Below are 26098 nucleotides of genomic sequence, written 5' to 3'. Positions count from 1 at the left end.
CTTGTAATTTAGACTGATACATCAGAATATAATCTCTCAAGTCATTGTGACTAGTCCTATACAAAAGATGAGGCACATATTTAAATAGCAATTGCATCAAGACACAGAGTAGAAAAACATTATTACAGATAACTTTGAATTTCTCATGAATAGTTTAAATGCCAGTAAGCACTGTTCACTGTGCCTGAGTATCACTATAGAGCTTTACCATTTTCCGAATTAAGAAACCAATTTACATCAATTTCATATCAGCCCATGAATGCCTAGGATAAAGGCTGTACTTTAGATTAGATGGGATATTTTCTATTATTTTCTTGATTAGTACTGAGCAGACATTTAAAAACAGGATACATATCTATTAAGTAAAGGTAGGTATTTTTAGTTATTGTCAAAATAAAAGGAAACTTGTTCAAAGTAACTTCCAGACATGCCTTTCACAGTACTATTTTCTAAACTCCAAGACAGAGGAGGTGTGGCCACAAAAGCCTCACAGAAGTTTTCCTGATGTAGCATTTCTGCATATTAAGCAGCAGCTTACAAATACTCATTGAGTTCTCTGCTCCCACGCCTGGTCTGTACAAAAAAACTGAAAAGAGAGACTCAAGACTGGCAGTTGTCCTTTCTGGAGACATTCAATGATGAATTTCTGCCCATTCACTCACAGTATTGACATGAGCTATTAACATCTCTGAAAAGTTTTCTGAGCTGACAAACGTGGGGTATACAGGAATTCAAGTAGAATTTATTTTGTCTTCCAGAGAAGGTGTATATGGCAAAATGATTGCATGCATTATATAAAGGGTCATAACAACCCATATCAAAATGAACTCTTTGCCCTTCCATCTCTCAGGAGGAAGAGACTACCTGTTCATAAAATCAAAGCCTTAGACCTTTAGGCTACGATCTCTGTACCCTGCATTTAACTTTCTTTCTCAAAAATACAAATAGTGGGATACTTACATCTGATTTAAGTTAAAAATTTACAATATATTTTCAGGTGACAATGACAGAAATCTAAGGAAAATAAGTTGATATGTTTTAAAGCCAACCTTTGTATGCTTTCTATAAGCAAAGTATACATTAATATTGTTTTTTTCAAATACTTCTAGAGCTACAGCTAATCAGCATTTCTGGAAGTCTGATCATGTAAGTAGATACCCAGCCTTTGAAATACAGCATCTAAAGTCTGCCATTTCTACACAAAACAGGACCTTTAGTGAACTTGCTTTTTCTATAGCTTCCTAATTTATATTTTTCAAAACAGGCTAAATCCACTTAACTTGCTGCTACTTAAATAGAAATCTATTTGCAGTAATAACACAGTAAGGAGAGAAAAAAGAGGAAATATAGAAAATATAAAAATATGGTAAGAAAAATGCACTCTTTGGGCTACAACTTTTGTACATAAAAATTATTAAAGTATTTTCAAATATTACAACAAGTAAGGTCACATAAGTAAGTATCAAAATTGGAAATATTAATCTAATGTTTACATCAGGTTTAACAGAAATAGGTCATTTTCTTCCAGTAAAACTGAATATACTTCTCAAGTTTAAGATACTAATTTGAAAATATGTTTTAAAAAACTATGAAAATTTAAAGGGTATCTGTTAACCCCATAAATGTAACAAATATGTAAGACTATCTATAAAATTTATTTCATGGTCAAGATTTTAAAAAATAACCCCGAAGTTTCATTGTGAATATAATGTTTGAATCAATTATAAAGAAAAGTAAGGGAGGGGAGAGAGGAGCTTTAAAAATTTATTTAAAATATGTTCAAAATCTTGTGATTTCTGTGTGGTCATGAAGGGAGTGAAAACTACCATTATACATTCTGTTCTAACCATACCTAACAATAAATGTACATTTATTACAACACAATCCTCTCATACCACTGTATTTTTTGCAAGATTTCACTCCTTAAGATCCCAGGTGAAAAAACTAGGTCAGCTACTTTCAGGAAAGTATCCCTGTTCTTGAACAGGAGCCTGTGGATGCACGGTCACCCCAGTCAGCAAGTGAAAGGTGCCCAAGAGTGGAAGGAAACCTGTCTGTAAAAACCCTGGGCAGTGCTCTGAACAGCAACAACCCTGCAGTGCAAGAGAGACCTTCCAAAGGGCTTCCGATTGCGAACCCGACAGTCCCCGACACCAGCGCAAAGAGCTGAAGCACACGCATCTCTGGGTATATTTAAGACAAACTTGTAACTGGATTCCTTAATTACTGCAATGATGTTACATGTACAGCATTTTAATAAGTTAGCAATATTAGAAATGCATTTAGTACTTAATATTTGCTATGCATTTTTAAACAACTGTGTTTTTTTAAAGTAAAAAAAATAATATTAATCAGTTTATTAAAAATGTCAAGATTCAGTTCTAGTAGGTATTTATTTACAGTTAAAGTGCTTTTAAAAATCATATATAATATATCATAACCAAAAGATCAAAATTTAAGATTTTACTTTCAAGAAGTAACATTTAATGTACTGTAAAATTACCTCGATAATATAAAGGACTATATTCTTGTAGAAACAATATAAGATGCATTTAGCTACTCTGTTATAATTCCAGGCTCCATGAACCAACAGCAAGTTCTTCAAATACTTGAACTGCAAAAAACATGAAAAATGAACAAACGTACAATTAAAACATACATATGCAAATATTAATCATATTCTAATATATTTTAGTGTAGTATTTTGCAGTGTAATGACTTACCTGAGCAATTGAGTAGTCTGAAGAGTTAGCAGCCTGCAGACCTTCATTCCCACTGATACCAACACCAACATGTGCTGTTTGTATCATACTAACATCATTTGCTCCATCACCAATTGCTAGAGTTACTACCTTGACTTGTTTTTTAACCATTTCTACAACTTCAGATTTTTGAAGTGGTGATACCCTGAGGGATAAAAAAAGAAACATGTTTAATACAGGACTTTCAAATGAACGTACTTTTAAAACATACTTTATATTCTGTGAAAAGGTAATAAACTCAGGCCAATTAACATCCTGGTCAGCGACCTGATCTTGTTATTGCCCTTCAAGGATATATGCTAAAAGCACATTCACAACACAATTAATAAAAAACAACATTTCTAAACTTTGGATTACTTAAAAGCTGAAAGAATATTCTATGCTGAGAAAGTCACCTTACCAAATGTGCTACAGAGAACTGTTTTAAATGTATTTTAAAAAAGTAAAGGAATGAAAAATAATACAGCCTTCAAATTGAAGCTGGCTATGTAATCACATTATTCAGTGGCTAGCACAACACATGCACAACTATTTGACTTCTGGAAAAGCTGCATGGGATGAGTGCAGCTTTATGGAAAACCTGGGTTGAAAGTTTCTGGGCAACAGCCCTTCTGAAAAATTCTGTGGTCCACCTATATAAAAAAAATCTTTCTATGATCTTTTGGTACATGTTTTATTTGAACTCTGCTGTTGAGAATTGTATCAAGACTTGCTACAGCCAGCTTCTACAGAAGATTCCTGACCTGAGTCCTTCTTTTTCATCTTTTTAACTTCTCAAGAACAGTGCCTTAATTCATTTTTAGACAATGTTATAGGGGCAGCTGGAAGATGACACTGTCACTGCCTCAAGTTCATGGTGAAACCAGTAAAAAATATTTTTCATTCATTTTGCTCACTCTTAGCTCTACATTTTTACTCCAGAATAACCCATTTAACATTCTTCTTGCATATATTACTCTGAAACCAATACAGAGTTGGAATTCAGTTTGCTAAAGTCTTTAAGCCAAACATCTGCTTGGAATTAATAACATACACAGATTTTTTTTTTTTTTTTTGAAGAGAAATGTCTACTGAATATTTGTCAGCATCATCTGTTCTACAGCTAGTCTTAGGAAGAATCCACTGGTAATAAATGCTCCTACACAAGTCAGTGCAGCCTGCAAAATTAAAAAAAAAGTGGTGTAATTTGTACTTTTAGAATGAAGGAGAATTTGAGATGTTTACTGCCTTTATATGGATGAAGAAAAAGCTTACATTTTTGTTAAGTCTGGATTATATATATATATATATATTTAAATTTTTAAAAGTGATTTACCTTAAATAAAAACTACCATTTAAAACTTTTTTATTTCAATCTCATAAACAAGGAAAGGAAGTTTTTGTTACTAAAGACAAAGCATTTAACAGAAACAAATATTTTGGCAGAATTTTGACTTTTGGGAAACATGGGATATTAAATATGTTCACATTAAAATAATGAGTTTTACGAGCAAGCATTTTAGTTTTAAACCTGTAGCCAATTTTTAAGCAACCACAAAATATGTCAGACATATATCTAGATATGCACTGAAACCAAGTGACCTAAGTATATAATGGAAGTGTAAAATGAAGAAATGGCAGAGAGAATACTACTAGAACAGAAACTTTCATTTTGCACTTTGCACTGTTTCTTTACAAGAATGCCAACATTAAAAGACAGCTTTTAATGTTGGCAGTGCAGAATACTACTCAATGGTTCCCCAGTTCAACAGAAACAGAAAAATTATCTCTTCAAATGGCATAAAATATATTTTGTAATCAAGGAAAGAGGAGAAATAGAAATATAGCTTTAAAAGATCAGTTCTACATGTATCTCCTGCTTGTTACTGTACTGAGCAAACTCAACCTAGCAGAACAAGCACAACACTCCAACTTATCTGTCAGAAAGACTCCTGCCATTAGGAAGGTGTTTATACACAGTACAAATTGTTCATCAGAGTAACTTCTCAGTTTAGCAGACAGTAAAACCTTAGTTTGAAATTCAAACTGTTTCAGGCTGAAGCATGGCTACAAAGCTTAAACACAAAAACATTAATTGAAAAATCCCTTGGTAGCATGATATTGATTTTCAGAAGGGATGGAATGACTAGAAATATCGTAATATTACCTCCTTTTCTGTGTCCTTTTGCAAAGCAGAAAAATAGTTCCATTTTGAACAGATTTTTCAGATGAATCTGATTTATTTTAATGGAACAATGGAAGTTTATAGCTGTAATAGATGATATTTACAGGAAAGGATGAAAGGGTTCATTGTATAAACAAACCCTATAATAATGATTAAAAAAGGCATTTTCACCAGCTTCAGGTAATAAAAAGCATGCTGAGTAGTACCTTTAACACTTTTGTACACTTCTTATACAGTGTAACCCTCATCTTACAGAAAACCAGCCTGTGGAGAAAGATCTACAGACAACTCTAGATATGCTAAAACCTGTGGTTAACTGTGGTAATTTCAATTCAAGGTCAAGATTAGTGTCTCAACCTTATTGAGACTACTCTTGATGGATTAGAAATTATATTCCTGGAAATATGCAATCTGAGTGACTCTGACAAGTACACTTTGTTGCAGACTGCTCTACAGTGATATTTCACTTGAATGACTGTATTTCATAACTTCAGTTTATTTTTATACGTCAATAAAAATAGCATGGAGAGAGAATAACATAAATCTTACCTGCAACAAATAACAGCTTTACATGACAAAGCCAAATCCAGGAAATACTGTCTTACTCCAAATGTCAAAGCATACTTCAGAGATTTACCATCAATGATGAGAGCAAAATCATTTTCCTTCCTTAAAGCATCACCAAGAGTACTGCAATGATGGCTAAGTGTCTCTCTTGTTCCCTGTTGCACAAAAAAATGGTGTCCATTATTTTTAGTTCTTAATATTCTTAAACCCAAATTTTTCAGTGTGATCAGAAACACTGGCACTTTGGTTTTTGAGGAAGGTGCCCTTTGCTTCTGCTATCAAATATTATAAAGTGAAATAATATAAAGTGAAAAGAATAAAGTGAAAATTAATTTGAAATGGCTGCACTATTAGAAAGACAGTAGAAATGTTGTGTAGGATTGCTCTTTCACTCTGCCAAAAAAGACGTGTATAAGTTATGGTGGAACTTTTAATGCTCTTTGAACAGCAACAATAGTTGCATAAATATTTGCCAGAAGACACAGGTATACAGAAAACTAATATAATAATACAAAAGATGACTCACATATATAGAGATACTAGAATTTGCTACTATACAAAATGTTCCTAAATGTTTAAAAAAAAGGCAACACAGATAATTAATGACATAAATATATGCATTATAACTGATAATTCTATTACATTAAATTAATATTTTAACATAATTTAACAATTATAACATGAAGTACATGTTATACAAAGGAACATATTTTGTATTTTTCAATTGCTAATGACAGTTTGAATCACACCTACAGAAGTCACTGTTTTGTGATCTAGTACTGATTACATTCAGTAGACAATACATTCATATGTACTTATTCACACAGCAGCCTGCTTTGGGAAGGTCACTGACATATAGTTAGCTACAGTGCAGCTGTACCATGGAGTGTATGAAGGACAAAAAATATTGCTTCTTGCCCTTCTTTCTTTTTGAAAGACCTTTACAGAGCTACAACATACTTCTGTTTCCTTCTTCAAAGCCCAGAAACAAAAATGTCGGGATCTGTGATATTTAAATGCTCCCAAGATTGTAGCAAGTTTCTGTCTTTCAGCCCTGCTGCCAAAGAAGAAGTCATAATTCATCTGTGCTGGTTTTCAAGGTTGTTTATTTCTTCTTATCTAAAATATTTTCTCTCTGACCTGCAGCAGGTCTGTCTTGCAGGACAGCGTGGGGGCTCTGCCCCTCAGTGGGATGTTACAAACATTCTATACTAGAAACTACGTGTGCTATATTTACAATAACGTGCCAATATCCATCACCCATGTTGAACAGTGTGTCCCCAGCCTAAACCAACAGAAAAATGCCAACACCACAGTGAAACATGGAGGGCATGAAGAAGAAGAAAAAGGACAAGGCACACCCAATTTCTTCCATGTTGCCCCCTTTGAACCCCTTATCTAGAATCCTAAAATTCTACTTTTGCACCCATGCCACACTAATTACTACTTATATCAAACACTCAGAGCTTGTAATTCATCCTATAAGATTGAAAACTCTTTTCCATGGACAAAAATCAGAGACAGTGTCTCTTGGGACTCTGTACAGGGGGGCTCCTGACCCCCTGCCAGGGTCCCAGACCTTCCAAGGCAGCCAGAGGGATGCCCTGGATTCACACATAAGAAGTATTTTAGAGGAGAAAGGAAGACAAAAAAACCTCTTCTGCTTGTAAAATATTGACTTTGGAAGCTAGTGACATCCTATGACAACATGTTCCCATATTTTTTTACATGTTTACCAACCAAATAATTGTGCTACTTCAGTGATGTCAGGCGTACATAAAAAAAATTTGGTGTAGCCACCTAAAAATAAAACACTGAACTAATTAAAAATCTCAAAACCTTCTGAAATGAAATTAAAGATACTGCTTTGCCTTTAAGATATTTGCATCTCCATGTACTCTGTATTATGGGTATATAAGGAAAGGATCTCTCAATCTCTACAGAATCTAGACACTCCAGTTTGAAATAGGGAGTACACTGTAGCTATCATTGCAGCTACTACCTTTTATTCTTATACTATATTTATATAAATTTACTATAAAAATATTTTGTTTGATAGATATTTACTGAACTTTAGAATCATCACACTAGAAGTGGTTCATCTGTAATGCTAGTATAATGTGAAGCTCCTGGCTTTGAACCTGCATGGATGAAATCTACTACATGGAATTCATTTGCTCATGGTTGTGAAGTTCCTTTGTGTAGTAGCTGCACTGTGATTTCAGAAGGTGTAGACTGTTTTCCAGTTATTCAGTAACATTCTGTCACAAAGTTCATAGAGTCTTCCAAGCATGGAATACTAAAATTAAGAAAGCAACACCCAAAACAAACATAAACAACATCCCCCAAACCATGCTTTTGGCAAAATTTTCTGTTTGTCCAGATATATAGACACCCCAACTTATTTTTTACACTACTTTCACCATGATGTCTGGATATTTTAAGCAATAAAATAATGTTTCATGAAATGAGAACTTTAAAGATTTTACTTACATCAAGAGAGCCTTCATTTATAACAATTAGTCCCATGTTCTTTCTCAAAAGTTTACAAGAGTGACCTGTTAGAAAAGATTTTCTTTTTAAAAATCTGTTTCACAAAATGCATTATAATATAACAAGGCATTTTTTTTCCTGTAAGAGACCTACAGACAGAATTAAAAATAAGATTTCCCTAGTTGAAATAAATGATAAAAAATAAATTCTACTGCATTTTATATAAGTACATACAGGTACTAAGACAGAAGAGTTAGAATTTCCCTTGCTGCAACTTCCAGCTCTTCTGCTTTATTCAGAGGTGCTTTAAAGAGAGTTACAGAAAACAACAAACAGATCTCCCTAAGCCATGTAAATTTTTAGAATGCAACTTGCATTTCCTTCAAAACTTGCAAATATACACCTTTTCATTCTTTCTTTTATTCTTTAATGCATTAAACAGGATGCATTTTTTGTGCTAATGATTTAGGCTGCCTAGTCAAAAATATATATCACCATTCTTAATATAGCAGAAATACTAGTATTATGTGTATTGCCTTAAACCTGAAGGTACTAAGGAAAATAGCCTTAGATCAACTGTATCATGTGCATATGGAGAGTTCTTTAAGATTAGAAATAACATCCAAGAAAAAGCATATATAGGACTAAAGTGAGGCTTTATTTTGGACCTGTATCTACACTACAGCAGTAAGTGCTGATGTGGTCACATGCAAAGAATATTAAATGTTAAAAACAGCTTTCATGTATAACTATTTAAAGATACAGATTTATCATTGTTGTAATCAGTCTTTTTTTACCATCCTTCATAATAAAAGGAAATAATAAAGATAAACCTTTGTTAAAATGTTATAGTACTTTAGTTTACCTTTCTTGGAAAGAGGAAAAATACAGAAAGAAAACTAAGAGTACTTACATTCTCTTAATATTATTCCCTCTCACTGTCAAAAGTCAATATGTTCTTTTAAATTCACTTTGTATGTTATAAAAAAGTTTGATTTCCTATTTTTTTTCCTCCTCTCTAATGTAACTTTTTCTTGCTCTTAGTATTTTAACAGGGGCAGAATCTGTCATTCCCTATCCTCCCCCTATCACTGACTAAAAAATAAGTTCACATTAAAATTCTGGAGTGACATACAATATTATTTTTTACAAGACAACTTTCCATTCTGAAAGAAATTTTACTGCATCTACTGCTATTATTTTTAAACATGTAACAAAGACATCAAATAAGATGTCTATAGATGTCTATACAGATATAATACCAATATTAATGGCAGTCTCTTGTTTGTCCCCAGTAAGTATCCAGATTTTTATGTCTGCTTTCATGAGTGTCTCTATGGTTTCAGGCACTTTGTCTTGTAGTTTATCTTCAATTGCTGTTGCTCCGAGCAGCTGAAGATTCTGTGAAAATAAAATATTTCATACATACAGGTTTTTTTTTGGTTTAAATTCAATTTCAATGTTCCATTTATTTTATTTAACTCCTTGTATTTATAACAAGATTAATGCCCTCTAAACTCTTTAATCAGATTTGGTATCAACAAATAAAGAAGTTCCACTTTATTCCATGAGCTTTAATTTAGATACCTGTGTGGCTTGACAAAACTACACAGTGTGACCACTCAAACTTCAACTAATTATTCACTCAGTAATTCAGTAGCTTCTTCAGCAACAGCTACCTTTTTCTGAGGAGTACCTCTCTGATTTCAAGGCTTCAGGAGTGCTCATACCATGCCTTCTCTCTTTTAATGATTTCTCTTCACTTTGTAAAAAAATCCAAAACACCTGTAAATTTATCTCAGTATTTTATGTTTTATTTTAGCTTCCTATGGAGCAAATCTACACAATTTTTGTGAATACAGCCATTTTTATATTTCTTATTTCTATACCTTTAAAACTAGTTAAGTGTTAAAGACACCACTATAGATCTAATAGTGTGCAATCCTGCTAGCAGCATGGCCTGCATACTACATCCTGAGGAAGTACTTGTGCAACTTATACACAAATTTGTAGAGGTAGCATGGTTGTCATGGCATTAAAAAGTAACATAGTTTCAAGACTGTTTTGTCACATCCAAATAAACTGCTCAGCAATGTTTATTAGTGACTGAAGCTATATACCCTCACCTTTCTTTTTCATGACTTAAACACCACAGATTCACGAGGCTCTGAATTTTAAGTAGCTTCATCAATCTCTTATACTTTCTGAGGGAAAAAAAACCCGAAATAACAACCCCAAAATTTAAGTATCAAAACTTCAAGCAGTGTTGGTCTCATGCACTCCTTTTTCTTATACATTTAATAGTCATGGGACCTTTTTTTGCTGAGGAAGTCTTAACCTCATGCTTGGCTACTCCAGGAGCAGTGTTGCCAGAAACTTAAGGCTCTGCTCTTGTGATGCTGTATCTGGGTGCAATCTTGCTTTATGGGCCTTCAGTAAAACAGAGGCTGACAAAGTGGAACAAGTCCAACAGAGGGACACAAAAATAGCTTAGGGCCCAGAGCACACTATATTAAGAGCACTGGAAGAAGTAGGATGAGTTTAACAAGGGAAAAAAAGAAGATTAAGGGAGGGATTCCTTCTGCTAACTGAAGCTTGCAGAGCAGCCATCCTTCTCCAAAATGTATACTGCAGAGTGAAAGAGCAAGAGGCATCAGTCACATTCTGCAGCAATAAAAATTTTAATTCAGAAGAAGGAAAAAAGACTAAGTTGAGCATAAAAAAAACAATTACCTGCTACAGCTGGGAAAACTCCCTCCTTGTGGATACTCAAAACTTCATCAAAGTGTTGGGCAAGCTAAACTAGCCCTGCTTTGAGCAGGGATTTGTGTCTAGGTGACCTCCTGAAGTCCCTTCCAATCTTGACTACTTAATTGTTCCAAGATCATTATATAATGAAGCAGATGTTATCTGTTATTGAAGTTTTTTACACTCTAGAAGAACTCTGAAAAAAAGCTTTCCAGTAGTTCAACTCACATTCAATTTTTTCCAGCAAGATATCTACTTGCTGCCAAAGCTTTATCAGATTGTTTTCTTCATTTTGATTATTTAAACTGCAAGGACTACCTGACACAACTGTCAGTATATTGCTAGAGTTTGTTTTTCTCTCTAAGCATTATTCCTCAATAGTGATTCACTTTTCATGGTACAGAAAATAAGGACAATAATGACACTCTTCTGCTCATCCCTCTGTCCACGCCATCCTTCCCCCAGCCAACCCCCACCCCAAAAAGCTGCACATACTTTTTCAATTAGTTCATAGCTCTCCTCAAGTTTGAGTACTCTGTTTTGTATAGCTGTAGAAGCACGGTGATAGACATCCAACCATTCTTGATAATCACTTTCTGAAATCTCAGCCACAGCAAAACACAGAGTTCTTAAGCCTAAAGAGAAAGCAGATAATGATTCAGTATTTGTTAGTCCCTTCCCTGATATGCCTGCAATGAGTACCTTTTGAAAGCTGAAATTATTCTGTATTTTATGTATGTTTATGCCTGATTTCAAATTACTGCTGCACATCTTGAAGAACTTTTGAGATATACATAAAGTAAAAATGAACTATAAATAGAAATTTATTCAACAGAGTAACAGTTTCAAAGAAGCTGAATGTAATACAGGTGATGTATTTCACTGGAAAAAAAAATTTATATAAGATTTGACTTAGTTTAAACTGTAAAAAGACATGAAGAAATCCCAACATTTGCTGAACAAATATGTACATTGAAACATTAAAAGTGCAAAATTTAATTGTATTTCTGAGAAAAAGCTTTATAAACTTAAATGTTGCTAGGCTGGAAAGAAGTAAAGTTAAAATGTATCAGCACAATGTTACAACTGCCCTCTTCACCCCTCCTCAATATTCTTAGGGAATTCTAGTTTGAAATTTATCACCTAGAAGCCAACTTTGAATCCCCTCATTTAACTTTCCCATCTCACAGATTGTTTCAGCTTTTCAAATTCTTAAAATAAAATCATTATGTACCATTTGGCAATTTTACTTACCAACCTCTGAGCTGGTTGATATTATTAACAGATTTTTTCCTTCAGCAAAAATCTGAATTAAGCATTACAGCAAGAATTTGAGACGGCATGATGTTAAGAAATATCTATTTTTTGATGGCACACATTTTACACTCAATTTAAGTAGCTAGGTGTGAATTTTCTAACAGCTCATTTTCACATATTGCCAGATTTCTGGAGAATGACATTGATGTAACTCTTTATATCCTAGCCACAGTTCGCAGGCCAGTAGATTTAGAAGGGGGGCAGGCAGGATTAATGTAGTCACCCTTTGGTCACTTGCCCACTCTATTCTAGGAGACAAATAGCACCACAACCAGGGATGGTTAAATGTAACCTTTATTTGGTCACAGGTTTCTGGAGCATACAGCTCAGCAGCAGTGGTAAATTTGAAATTATACGAGGTTAGGCATGAAATAATACACGTGTCTTAGATGTAAGAGTAATTTAGTATTTTCAGGATAAAAACCATGTGTAATGTGGGTATTCTGACAACTAAACAGCATTAGGAACACAGTGTCTCACCATCTAGACTTAGAAGAATAAACTCAAGGCTGACAACTCAACTGATTTTTTTTCTCTGCATAATAAGGATATGCATACAAGGTCCAAAGCAATGAATATAGGTGAAGGGGAGGAAAGGAATCTATGTCTGACTAACAGTGATACTATTTCCACAATGCTTTCAACATATTTTATGCAGACAGTAAAATGAAGAAAAGAAATCCAAGTGTATGGAATGTCAGCAAATAGTTTTTTCAAGGTATTTACTTTCTCTTTTTAAATCACTGTCTAATTATGTATTTTTTTTTTTTTTTATTTTTAATATACTTCTTTTCATTGTGATTTAAAAGAATCTTCCAAATAAAATGTGGAAAACAAAATATCATTAAGCCTGGTTGTTAACAGACTGGAGCAACACAGGAAAATTACAGAGGCTTTTTCTATTTATCCAAGCAGGCATTAACACTCAAGCTTAATGAAAGCTTACATATAAATGCCAGCCATGCTAACCACTTCATTTTTGAACAACACACCAAGAGCAGGCAGCAAATGCCAAGGACATACTGTCCTGCCACATGAAAGGATACTCATGAGAAACTTTGCAACATAGCTGGCTGCAATTTAAATCTGAAGTAAAAATAAATACCAATTTTTTAATCAATTCCAGAGATATGTGATTTTTTTTTAAAGATTGAATTTTATGCTTTTTAAAAGGTTAGAAATTCACCTTATGAACAGTAAATCTTTTAATCTGCTGAAAAGAAGGATACAAAAAACACCTGAACAAACTTCTTATTCTATCATATATACAGTGATTCTAAAGACAGATGGAATTTTCCACTTTTTATGTTGATTTATTAGTGCAACCTGACTGCTAAGTAGTTGTACTACCAATGTAATGAGAATAGTAATTAAGAACTGGATTGAAATTGTCACATCAATTCACACAGGACAGAAGACAGTGATTGAATTTTGTCTTTTCTGTAACCAAATATATACCTTATGACCCAAACTAACTTCACACCTAAGTAACTTTTTCTTGACTAATTCTGGTTAAGCCTTTCTAGAACCCCAGTGTGTATCTGAGGCTTTGGGCTATACCATCAGTCAAATTTTTTCGGGTATAGTTCTGCTTTCAATTTTATTGTAAAATCTATTCTAACTTTATTACTTTAAGATTCTTTAAGACCAACCAAATGCTTCCTGCAGAGATCTTGATACGAAAAACTAACAGAAACAGATCTGTGACTTGTTTCTGCTGTCACTGATAGAATCAAGAGACTGAAGCTGCTTAATACACTAGCCAAACTCAAAATTCCACGATAAACCAGAAGACAAACACTAGAGAAGTCAAATTCATGACAAAAAAATGACCTTTCATGATAAGAAGAATATATGGCCAGAGATCAGTTAACAAAACATAAGCATTGTTTTTAAGTTTTCTTCCTAGTGTAAGTTTATTTTTAAGACACATTAAAGATAATTTTAATGTTCTAGTAGCAGTGTATTAGAAAAATAAAGAGGTAGAAACTCTGCAGTTCAGATTCCCATAACTCTTATAATTCTGCTTCCATCTCCTCCCTACCAACTCATTGATAAATTGTAACACTATGATACTGCACAGTACAACTCCTGAGATACCAATGGCGTATGGCATCGAACATCTAGGAGCTGTGCAGAAACGTTTCTACCGTCTGCTTTTCTCCTCACATCTGTACTGTGAAATCCACCATAATTAAATAACTGACTGGCTGCTAGTATCAATCATCTTAATTTCACAGTCTTTTAAATTTTACTTACTATTTCTACTTCACAAACCCTCAAAGAGAGGTTCCCCACCTTTGGCAACTGTTTTGTAAAAGCGACTATTAAAACTGCAGACACCAAAACAAACCCTATGGATGCTGGCAATCCCCGTTATTGGGACTGGTGACAGAAACAATACAGCTAAAAGCTACCTTAAAAGCACTACACTAATAATTTCCAAGCATCTTTACTTTGGCTACTTCTCCCTGTGTGCCCATCCCTACAGCATTCACTGGGTATGGAACATGAAAGTGACCATGGGAAATGAGATCTTCACAGAAACAATGTGCTATGTGTTTGCTCTCTGGAAAAATATGTTTTGGTTAAAAGATTCTGCTGTATACTCTGTGGGTGTGTGGGTTGTTTTTTAGGGTTTTTTTCTAAGCATGAAGTTATTACTGAAATTTCTTAGGAAGAGGAAGACTTTTCTTAAGGAGACATTGCTAAAACGTACTTTTCAAACTTAACATGAGTAAAACACTACAACAAGACAAAATTGAAAAAATGGAAAGTTGAGCAGTAACTGAATTCCATATTTGTTTTTATGTGGAATAATATCACCCACCTTCTGTAGCAAACTGCTCTAGATGTTTTAAGGTGATTTCTTTGTATTTTGAACTTTCAGCAAGACGGTCATAAATTACAGTATCCTACAAAACAAATAACTATAGCTCAGAACACTTTAACAGAAAAATGATTTCTATTTTGGGTAGACAATACAAATAATGTAGAAAAATGGCTGAAAAATAGAACTGTATTATTTAAGCATCAAAAATTAATAGACATAATCTTATTTCATAAGTTAGAAAAGGACTTTTTAATCCTCAGATGTTCTAAATTCACACATTCTGTTATAATGCAATTTTTTTCTTCATCATTTTTTGATGTTATTTCCCCTTATTTTGAAAAGTACCAAAATGTTGTCCTCCTCTTTTAATATTATGCCCACAAAGTAAAATTAGTGCTTCATAACTGCCATTCTCAGATTTTTTTGTAGCCAACTTAATACATGGAATATTAACAAAAGGTTTTTTTTTCCTTCACTCGAGATGATAAAAAATGGACATTTATATTCAACAAACTTCCTTTCCTTAAACCATTCTGGAACTGGATTTCATCTCCTTCCCCCTCAAACTTGACTTGACATACAGACTGAGAACAAATGAGCAACTCTGCCATTCCCATATGCATTATGATAAGGATACCTTCTCACAGGTCCTGCTTTTGGGAAAATCTACTTCTGCATAATATCAAGGCTTGGTTAACATTCCCATCTAGTCAGTTATGCTACATTATTATGTCTATCTAGTGATCCATGCTCAGCTATTCCAGCAAGTAATTAATACAGGCTCATCCATTTTCTTGAGAGTACAGAAGGAAGCAATAATTAGGAAACATAAAGGTATTAGTCCAGTACAAAGAATAGGATGAACAGGTCTGTCATACCTTCATAGGCAGTTAGTAAAAAAAGACATTAACTAGTTCATCACATTGAACAGCTACATAGCAAAACAATGTAAATTGAAAGTGGTACATCAACATTCCTTCCCCCATATTTTCAATATTTTGACTGCAGTTATTACAATCTTTTACTTTTGTATTTGTATTGGTAGCATGTATTCTCTGTTACAGTGAAAAAAGAATAAAACTCACAGCTCCTTTGCAGTAGAGTCTTAACTTCCCTGATGGTGTGCGAACTATCACTGACATTCTCTTCCTTGTGCTGAAAGGGAAATAAATTCTCTATAAGGTGGTTCATAAATACAAGCATTTACCAGTATTTTACCTAATAATATCAATATATATCTTATATTACACACAGAATAAAAAGTCAATGCTATCTATTCTGAATTATATTCTCAGCTGAGTGGGATGGAAAACAGTTTTAAGTGTCTAACAATTAAAATGAATGCTATTTTTCTTTATGTGCATACTTCTGTAGGCCTTTTTTCTATCAAAACAATAAGAATTTTCACCTTCATCTAAATACTGTATGACAAAAAAAAAAAAAAACCACCTTAAAGCACAAAGCACTTATCAATATCATAAAGAGGTAGTGTATCATGGACTATTTCAGTTTTATTTTCCTTCCCAGCCAGCCAGAGTCGCTCATACACTGTACAGTAATCCTATTACTGTTATCCCAGAGTTTTGTTTATCACACAAATTTTCAGTATGCTAAGAGCTGGACTAATTCTAACTATTGTCTGGCTCTCAGTTATTAGTAAAATCCAAGTTATTTTTTCTTTTTGTCCTCATAACTGAGGTAGAAATTGGAAGAAAACATGGAGAAGACTGTCATGGTCTGCTTTCTGTCTTCTTCCCTTTGAGGTTTGCCAACAAGCATTCTTTAGGTGCAAGATCATGTCCTGTCAAGATGTGTATTTATACCATAAGTCTTTCAAATTTCAACTTTATAAATAAATCTACAGAAACTATTCAGGGAACAAAACACTTCTCACAGAACAGTTCACAGTAAAACAGAGACGGAAATAAATGGTTCTTTAACAATTTTGGTTGCTGTTGGAACTGGATCCCATTTATACATCATCAAAGAGCATTATTGTATGAATGGTTCCTGAAGTTCAGACTGCCATGGAAAACATCCTGTAAATGGAATCTGGACATAGGTGAAGGAAATAAATTTATAATTATAGGTGAAGTAGTGGGCTGAAGAGTATCTTCAGGAAAACATTTTCTAATTCCACCTGGGTGTGCACTCTTCTTCAAGTAAAAATTTCTGAACAGCAATATTAAATGACATTGTTACTGTGAATACTGCACAAAAGCGCAGACAAAGCCATTACTGCGATTTCTTTTCCATTTCACCTCTAAACCTCAGATAAGTAGAATTCCAAAAAGCTTTAGACAGTGTCCAGTTGTGAATCTACTTAGACAACACTGGAAAAATAAGGATCATCTAAACTACAGTTAAGCTGCCTAAAATAAAAGCAAGTCTCAGATCCACATTAATTCCAGCCAAGACTATCTAGCTTCTGCTACTTGAATTCATTACAGTTGCCTGAATGTTCAATTCAGAAATAGTGAAGAAATTACAGTGGGTTAGGGGGGGTTTAAAACAATAATTTGATATATTTACCCTTGACAGGTAAAAACTCAGCAGTTTTGTACTTGTCTTGCAATACCAGAAGATTGCAACCTTGAAGTCCTGTATGGAGCTGCATATTATTCTACTGAAGATGTATCAAAGAATAACCAATGACTTCCTGTAGCATTCTGAAATTTTAGCTATAGAGACAGATATTGAATCTTGACTGACACAAACTTTCTTAGTAAAACTACACTAAAGCTAATGACCAAGAGTTACTGTCAAGGACTTCTAACTTTTTATGAAACTTTTTATGGCAGTGACAGTTCTATTTCCTCTTCCTGGTGAACTACAGTAAGCCACTAAAGTGCACTACTACAAATAACTGTCATTGTGAGACCACTGTTTTGTTCTGCTTGTTCTCTGTAGAAGCAATGTTAGCAGCCATAAGGATGACCTGGTTACAACAGGAAAAATACTGAACAGAGTATGTTTGCTGAAATAGTGACAGAGAAAATGTCTGCAAGCCTAGAAATTGGAGACATCATGAGATTCCATCAATACGCACAAAACTGTAACTAGAACTTTTTGTCTGGAAAAGGGAGAAAATACCATAAGAAATCAGGAATTGACAAAAATCTGGGTAAATAAAAACTGGTCTGGGAGAAAAGAACATACCATCATCTATGGCTGTCCCAAGTGAAATCCAGAAATTAGCAGCATCTACTGACTGCTGAATGTGGTGGTGTCTTGCACTCCTGTATGTCTGTGCCCCACATAAATTACATACTTGTACTGAACCTGGAGCCTCTCTAAGAGCCAGCCCCATGAAAATCATCCACAGGGTGTGCTTGTATATATTCCTTTGCTAACAGTAATTTTTAATAATCTGTAATTAAAAAAAAAAAAAAATCAGGAAAAAAAGCTCCCATGTCCTTGTGTGCTATGGAATCCTGCAAACCCACTGTTCTGATCTCCATGAACCTGCATGCTGGGTAACCCCTTGGAATGTTACAAAGAGACAGAATAGCTGGTAATTCCCAAGGAGGTGCCGTGGGATTACAAATAGACAGAAGCATCTTAAAGAGACAGAAATACTTCTCTCAGTCACAAGATTTGTCAAGCAGCTCTTGACAGGTCCAGTTACTCTACAATCTGACTGGACTTAAGATTAAGCAACCACAGAAAACAAACATCACTATAGAGGTTTTGGTACCTCCTCTGTCAGCCACTCATTCTTCTTTTACTTTTAAAAGTATCAGGTCTTCAGTCACAAAATCAGAGTATTCTGGAGCTCTCTGAATGATTGAGAGGAGGTAAGGCCTCAAATGTTCTAGGATGCCTTCTGTCTGCCCAGCAGAACAGCTAAGACAATGTGGATTACTCATGAAACCAATCACACAGGAGAGACAAGAAGCTTTAAACTGTAACTATCACAGATGATTTCTGCTAGGTTGTGGAGGTATATCCCAGGGATATAGACGAAAATCAGTAATTAAATCAACAGATAGTACATACTCCAAATATTGAGATATTATTACTACATATGTACTCAATACTTGCCAGTGAGATTAATTCTGGTGCTAAAAATGCAATTCTTTCCTCTAGGAAAACAAGCAGATACAAATCAAAATCTCATTCATTAGCATTGCTAGAAATGACATGTTGATTCAAGGACTGATGTGCAATTTGTGCCCTGATAGTGGACATTGATTATCCTTAATGACACCAGGAATTACAAACTCAAAATCTTATTTGATTTCACAACTGGCTCAGGTGAAAACACAGTGCATGTAGCTGGCACAGGGATGAAACCAAACATAAGACTTTCTATGCTTCTGATCTCTGAGAGTGACTTGCCTTCCCCTGCCCTGCAGACACATATCCTAGGAACTGGTTTGGGTTGCCAAGAGACAGCTGCAGTTTTTCTATTTGTTATAGCACAGGCAATACAAGCACAGGCACAACATTGCACAATTCCTTCCCTAACAGTACAGGGAGGCCTGAACAGCAGAGAATCTCAACAACCCTTCACTTCCTAGAACTAAAGGTACCACAGCAGTTATGGCATCTGAGCAGACTATCTACTGGAGGCTACGTAAACACAACACAAGTTATTAAGACATTATTTGCTAATTTTAAAAATTATCAGTATAGTACTTTCAGTATGCCCACCTGCCAGTTAGACTGACAACTACCTCCTCGCCATGAACAAAGTATAATTACTATGTTGTATAAGTTTACTTCTCTCTTTACAGGCACAAGTGTAATCAGTCAAAAAAGAAAATACCAGAAGTGATGAATCTCCCAAGTATTCCTATAAGTTTTACTTCTGTAACATGCTTCTCTGTAAGACTGTCCTATCAAATCTTGATGCTGTTGCACTCTACTTGCAGAAGACTCTTAATCTAGCCTGTACTGGGAAGTGGCAAGGAATTAATTTGCGTTTTTTTCTGGAACACCTGCAAACTCTTAACTCAACAGTTCCTTCAAAACAGATTATTGCTCTGAAGGTACATGCTCCTATCCATACAAGTAGTGCTGTTGTGGAGCCAAAATTTCTCTTGCTGTGGAACTCGGGTGACCTCTAGTGCTTCCAACAAGTCAATTCCAAGAACAGCTAAACATTGCAGAATAAGAACAAAAACATCTATAAAAACGGAATACTTAACAAAATTCTGGGATCAGTATCCACCAAAAAATTTGTACCTCCAAAGGTTGAGATTTAAAAGCAATTCTCCCATCTCCATGAAGTATTATTGTTTAAATTACAATTTTATACTTACACAGAAGCTTAAAAAAATCTACGAAATCAAAAGATCAAAATCATAAACAAAGTAGCAATCCTTCACTGCTACTCCAGAAACACAGTATGAACTTTCACAGAAGTCAAATTAACAGCAATGCGCTTTGCACTACATACTTGCTAACTTACAAAAAAAAAAAAATAATATGAAAGCAATGCCTGCAAAAAAAATGAAATCATTACATAAATCTAAAAAATTAACGTATGTCCTCCACAATATATAAAAAAAAAGAATTGCAAACATACATTAAAATACATTCAAAAATATAAAAATTACTTTCTGTTGAATCTTTAATTGTTTCATACTATTATTGATATTACTATAACTATAGGCAACTACTCTGATTTCACACAACTTACACATCTTCAGTCTGTCTCTCATGCATTGGATTGTTTTATTTTTTTTTTTGGGTTTTTGTTTTTGTTTTGGTTTTAGCTAAGCTTAAGGGAAATATAATATGACAGGAAGGAAAACAACAATCACTTTCCGCAAGCACAATTATGAGGAATCATTTTAAGAAAAAAAGGAACTTCCTCTACATACAAAGCTCTTCCTTATCCTGTGCCAAAGTAAGCAATAGACCTACAAAACATTTAGAACACAGACAGCATACACAGATACAATACAGACAGCTCTACATAAGAATTGAAACTGCATCCATATTTCTTATGGGTATATTTGTAACTCCAAGAACTTTAACATGAAATTTTTACTGAAAGCAAAAAGATGTGATAAACCCAAATCCCAAGTAAACCAACTGGTCAACACTGTAGTGATGCTGCTCAGAAGATAATGAGACTCAGTCTAGAGTATTTAAATAAGCTGCAATTATACAAGCGTGTTTAAAGTCAAATGCAAAATGTATTTTATCAGTCATAATAAATACATTTACTTTTTAATAAATCATATGGTGCCAGGGCTTTCAAAAATACATTTAGAAGTCTGAGTACTTTCCTATATTATTTTCCACATATTTTTTTAAGTTTTGAAATCAAAGGTTTTTTTAATCTTTAAGCAAAGGCAAAAGTGAAAAATATCAGTCACTATGTAGACAACAAGAAAAAAAAAAGCCTCTGAAAATGTTTCACAATAAACCAGGAGGTGTAATCTTAATCATGTACTCTGTTTTGTCTATAGTGTGTTTACATATTACACAGATACAAGCTATACAACCTGCATACTTTGCCTGTAAAAATATAAAAAAATGCAAGCATTTTTTTCCATGAGAGAAGTGTCTAAGTATTTTCACAAAAAGACACTAGTACAAATTTACCTTGTAAATTCCAGGACATTTAGCAGTTCATATCTCTCTTCCTGTCCCAACTGAAGAATAAAAAAAAAAAAAAAACAAACCAGAAGAGTAAGAATTAAAAAAAAACATCTCAAGGAAAAGAACCAAAACCAACCAAAATGTATCATAATGCAGTTATTCAGATTATTTAAATGAAAGCATAAGCAAATACAGTAAATTATAATAAAGTACTTACAGATTCAATGATTACTGAGTCAGGTGTCCTTCCAGTGAATACAAAATGAAGATTCCTGGCTGCTCTGACCAATGCTCCTTCATCTGCAGCAAGTTCAACAGTTATTTTACAAATATGCCAGAAAACTGTTAATCATGATTTAATCAACACAGTCGAGGCTTTTCTACTTTTCACTTCCTTTTCCCTTTATGGATTTTAAGATTAAACATGGTGCTGGAAAGAACTCTTTGTTTCTCCTGTGAAAACTGATGAAATGAGTTGACAGTTCAGAGAAAATAAGCCCTGCAAGGAGCACACCTCTCAGCTCAGTAATGAGAGCACCCTCTTCAAAGCACCTAGGTTAGCACCTTCCTCAGCTCACTGGACAACGTACAGTGCTTTTTGTTGAAGTTCTGGTTTGGAAGAGAAGAGTGGTAAGTCATTGCTGCAAATAACAGATAACTTCAGTGTTTACATTCAGGAAACCAGCAACCATATCTCCAACAGTCATCAGTTGTCTCCAAGTGGCTCAGGATGTCAGAATGGAGTTTGTTTATAATGCCCTGTAAAACACTGCCATGACCCAGTTAACTTTATTTAAATTAACTTTATTTACCTCTGCCCTTGTCTTTCAGCTGTTGAAGGACAGGATTCACAGAAGTAGCCACCTAGAAGCTGGGGAGCCAAGGAAGAACCTCTGCACTTGAGGTAATTTTTCCCATCATAAATTGTAACACATTAGCTCAGCAGAGCTGAGCATATTTTAATCTTTCTGCCTTGCTTATTCATTTCCTGCATTCAAAAATTGTCTATGAACCACAATAGACTTGAAACAGACCTTTTGCACAATAATCTTTTCTCAATCCTTAACAGAATTTATCCTATTAAAAACATTAGTTTTGATTACACAGTCTGTTTTAAATCATTATCACGGTTACCAAGTACAGAATAGGCTTATAGAATAAACAAGGCCATGAAATTTTTGTCCTGATTTGACTTTTATTTACTTCTCAGCACTTCCTTTAGAACTCCACAGCAATCTGACAACACCTGAGCAGTGCTGTATGGTTATTGATTCTTTACCCTTACATAATCCATGTAACATTGAAATGTATTTTCTAATGAAAATTTAAAAAGTCTAAATCCTTTTTTACAAAACTGATTTTAGCTGATTTATTTTTTGAGGGATAAGTTTGGTTATTTTTTCTTAATTTTGGAAGATTCTTCAAAAACAATAAACTGAGTAAAATTTGCTTGTTGAGTTGATAGGATATGTTCACTGAGTTATTTGTGTCTCACCTGGAGATGCTGCTTGATATATAATTTTATCACCTTCTCTTTCTGGAACTGCTGTATGACACACTGCCATCATTGTCAAGAACTCACATATTATAGGTGCAGTTGGCTAAGGAAAAAAATAGGTCAGAGTGTGATTAATCATTTGAGCAATAAACAACCAAAATGCAGTAATAGATATAGACAAATAATAGCTCACAAAAATTTAATGAAAGGCACCTCTTTTCTTTAAATACTATCTGTAAACTAATTCCAGCATGCAGGATAACTTCTTTTTGCTTACATACTGGTTATATAAATAGAATTTAGTGGCATTTGTTATCAGAACAATCAAAATTAGATAACCAGAAACACGGAACAGTTCAAACAACTACTTTTTAGGGAAGGTAAGTATGAATGATGTATTGAAAGAATTTTACTTTATTCACAGAAGTCTCTTTGGATGTTGTCCTTTTTACTAAAAAATAGTCTTTTACTTTTGCCTTGTACTGTATTTGACAACACTTTTTGAGAACCTTTAGAAAGATGTAGCAAACAAAAATCACATGGAGAATGTTGCAAGATCAGACTGCTTTTAAAGATGAATATATCAGGCACTTCAAAGTGTAAAAAGTGGAAACAATTTAAAATTCTTTAGCCACAAGAGAGGAAAAGAAACATATAAGTAGAACAGTTGATTGGACTTGACAAATACAGCTAAGAACCTTATTACTACAGTTGGCATTTGCAAAATGAATGAACTGACTGGTTTAAAAGAAAGCCCAGCATTCCCTGTAAGTGAGCTCAAAGCAGCTGCCACCTCAGCTGAGGGTTTCTTGTAGCATACTTACGGTATTTCAGAATTGTAGTAGACTAAGAATAACATTACAATTACTGTATAAAATACAGTAATGTCTGAAAACCTAATTTAATTCTGTAGTGCAGAAACACTAATGGGAGCAGGTTCTTCCTCTCTTCCACTGATGGCCCCCAGATCCTCTAAGATGCATTCAGAAAATTGAATTACAAATTCTTTCCCAAAGCACTTCAGAATATATTTAAAATACAGTGTTGAAACCTCGCTTTGAATGTGTACCTGAATTTTTAAGATGCATACAAACACATTTTTATAGCATGCTCATATTATATATACCTAATACTACATATCTACCAGAAAACTTTGAAGACTCAACAATTGCACACTAAGGACACTTCAAGAACTGCAGTAATAGCTGATGCCTCTTTCCAACTATGCCACTCTCCCTGTTACTAGCACTGTAAATATAAATGGCCTGTGCAGGTAAGTATGAGAGTCCCCTTTGCTTTAGATACACTTGAGAATTGTTCTCAGATGTCTACCATTAAAGACTGACCCATTGGTAAGAAAAAGATACCTCACTGTCTGTCAGTTAAACTGGAACTAGCCTCCTGCAAGGACAAAATTTAAAAAAAGAAAAGAGCAATTTACTTTAACTCTTCAAAAAGAGAACAGTTACACTGTTTAAAGTAGGTGTTGTTTATGACTAGGTAAAAAAATCTCTTATACAAGCAAAAAGCAGAAAGTGGCAATGATGGTACTGTTTCTTAATCAGATAATAAATAACTTGTTATTTTCCTGAGAAATGTATTGTCTCTTTGGGGCAAATATAAATCTCCAAAATGCCTCCTTCATTTCATCATCTGAAGATCTAACCTTATGGAAGCCTGCACAGAAACCCAACGCATACGGTTAACTCTTGACTCCTGTCCAAGCCCAGGAAAGTCATGTCAGGATGCAAGTTAACTTGGCTTATCCTGAAAGCTTTAATGGATGTCATGACATCATCTGAACAGCAGGAGTACCAGTAAAACACCCAGAGAAATAAGAACACAAGACTACTTCAAACTCGTAACATCTGAACCATAGCATCAAAAAAGGAGGGGGGAAAATACGGGTTTGATCTTCTTGACATATATCAGCAACAATTACAAAAGTATTCATGAGCTCATACTGATTTTGTATAAATACACAATTTATTTGTTTTCCCTCAAAGGACATAATCTTTTGAATTACTGGAAGCAATGGCTTCGTCTCACAAAACAATGATATTTTTTTCTATATAACTTACATGGTTGTTTTGAAGATTCTCCAGTAATGATACGTCACTAAATGTTTTTTCTTCTCCATTTTGTGGGCCTTGCCTAGAAATAATTGAGTAAAAAAGAGATCACTCTTAGCATGATTTTAACAGTTTGTATACAAATCATCCAAACACAAGTTTTGGGCTATAGCTGCTACAATAAAGGCCGCAATCATGTGTTGTGAGAAAAAGAATTGAAAAGGTACTTGTCTCACATTTCCTAAGTTTATTTAATTTAAAGAAACATTGGTTTATATAAATACACTTAAATCCAGTCTTTCTGCTGAATTCAGGTAATGAAGGATGAAGTAAAAATATATCCACAATGTAAAACTGAGGCTTCTTGTCCTCTGATCTCTAGAATGACGTTATAGAAAGGACACAAAAAATATATATGCCCAAAGAGATCACAGGTCATCAAGAAATTAGCAGTTTTGGGATAAGTTTCTAAATGCAGAAAAGCAAATCTGGTATCTGAAAGAGCTAAACAAATTAGTTCAGACATCAGAGAAGTCTGCATGCAGAGAATTTGCTTTTTATTGCTGATGATCAAAAAGTAACATATGCATGAAATTGAAAGATAAAGAAGACACAACAACAGTGGTGAAGTATGGACTTAAGAGATACAAGGAGGAGATGGTTCTAGAGAAATAAAGCCATACACTAACATCTCCCAAATTGCACAAATATTCTGGCTGAATGTGAGAGCTCAGATATGTAGATACTTCTAGGAAGATTTGTTACTGCAGCTGACTACAGCTTCAGTCTTAATACTACAGCTAAGTATTAAGACAATCTAGATGACTTTGAATTTGAGTGAAACAAAACAGTGCTGAAAAGTGAATCCAGTTGAAGGAATTTTTTTCTCATTTACTTTATTTTGGTTCTTGCTTTCGATTACATAATCTTACAAAAGAATAAATACATTTGGCAATTTAAGTTGAAGAATAAGCCATATACATCAAAGGCAGCCTAAAGATTCTCTATGAAAACCAAAAGTGAACTATTTTAGTCCTTGAAGTGCCAAATATTAACACCTTCAGATACATTATATTTTAAGAGTCT

The 26098-nt window shown here is 34.1% G+C and overlaps 1 protein-coding gene across 6 annotated transcripts in view; it reads right to left on the bottom strand.

Moving 5' to 3' along the window:
- The window catches only part of ATP8A1 (ATPase phospholipid transporting 8A1), a 104159-nt gene that overhangs the window by 39543 nt on the left and 38518 nt on the right, over nucleotides 1–26098 (bottom strand). For all 6 annotated transcript variants that reach the window (XM_053975222.1, XM_053975223.1, XM_053975221.1 and 3 more), the window contains 12 exons: nucleotides 25022–25094; nucleotides 22938–23043; nucleotides 21660–21742; nucleotides 21446–21495; nucleotides 15970–16039; nucleotides 14882–14966; nucleotides 11230–11369; nucleotides 9249–9387; nucleotides 7987–8051; nucleotides 5476–5648; nucleotides 2724–2907; nucleotides 2504–2614 (listed from right to left, as the gene is read on the bottom strand). In XM_053975222.1, the coding sequence (XP_053831197.1) occupies nucleotides 2504–2614; nucleotides 2724–2907; nucleotides 5476–5648; nucleotides 7987–8051; nucleotides 9249–9387; nucleotides 11230–11369; nucleotides 14882–14966; nucleotides 15970–16039; nucleotides 21446–21495; nucleotides 21660–21742; nucleotides 22938–23043; nucleotides 25022–25094 (1279 nt within the window). The remainder of the gene's footprint in view (nucleotides 1–2503; nucleotides 2615–2723; nucleotides 2908–5475; nucleotides 5649–7986; nucleotides 8052–9248; nucleotides 9388–11229; nucleotides 11370–14881; nucleotides 14967–15969; nucleotides 16040–21445; nucleotides 21496–21659; nucleotides 21743–22937; nucleotides 23044–25021; nucleotides 25095–26098) is intronic.

Source organism: Vidua macroura, chromosome 4, assembly GCF_024509145.1.
Source record: "Vidua macroura isolate BioBank_ID:100142 chromosome 4, ASM2450914v1, whole genome shotgun sequence".
Classification (NCBI taxonomy): domain Eukaryota; kingdom Metazoa; phylum Chordata; class Aves; order Passeriformes; family Viduidae; genus Vidua; species Vidua macroura.
Note: the sequence above shows the minus strand (reverse complement) of the source record. Positions and strands in the feature narration are given on the sequence as shown.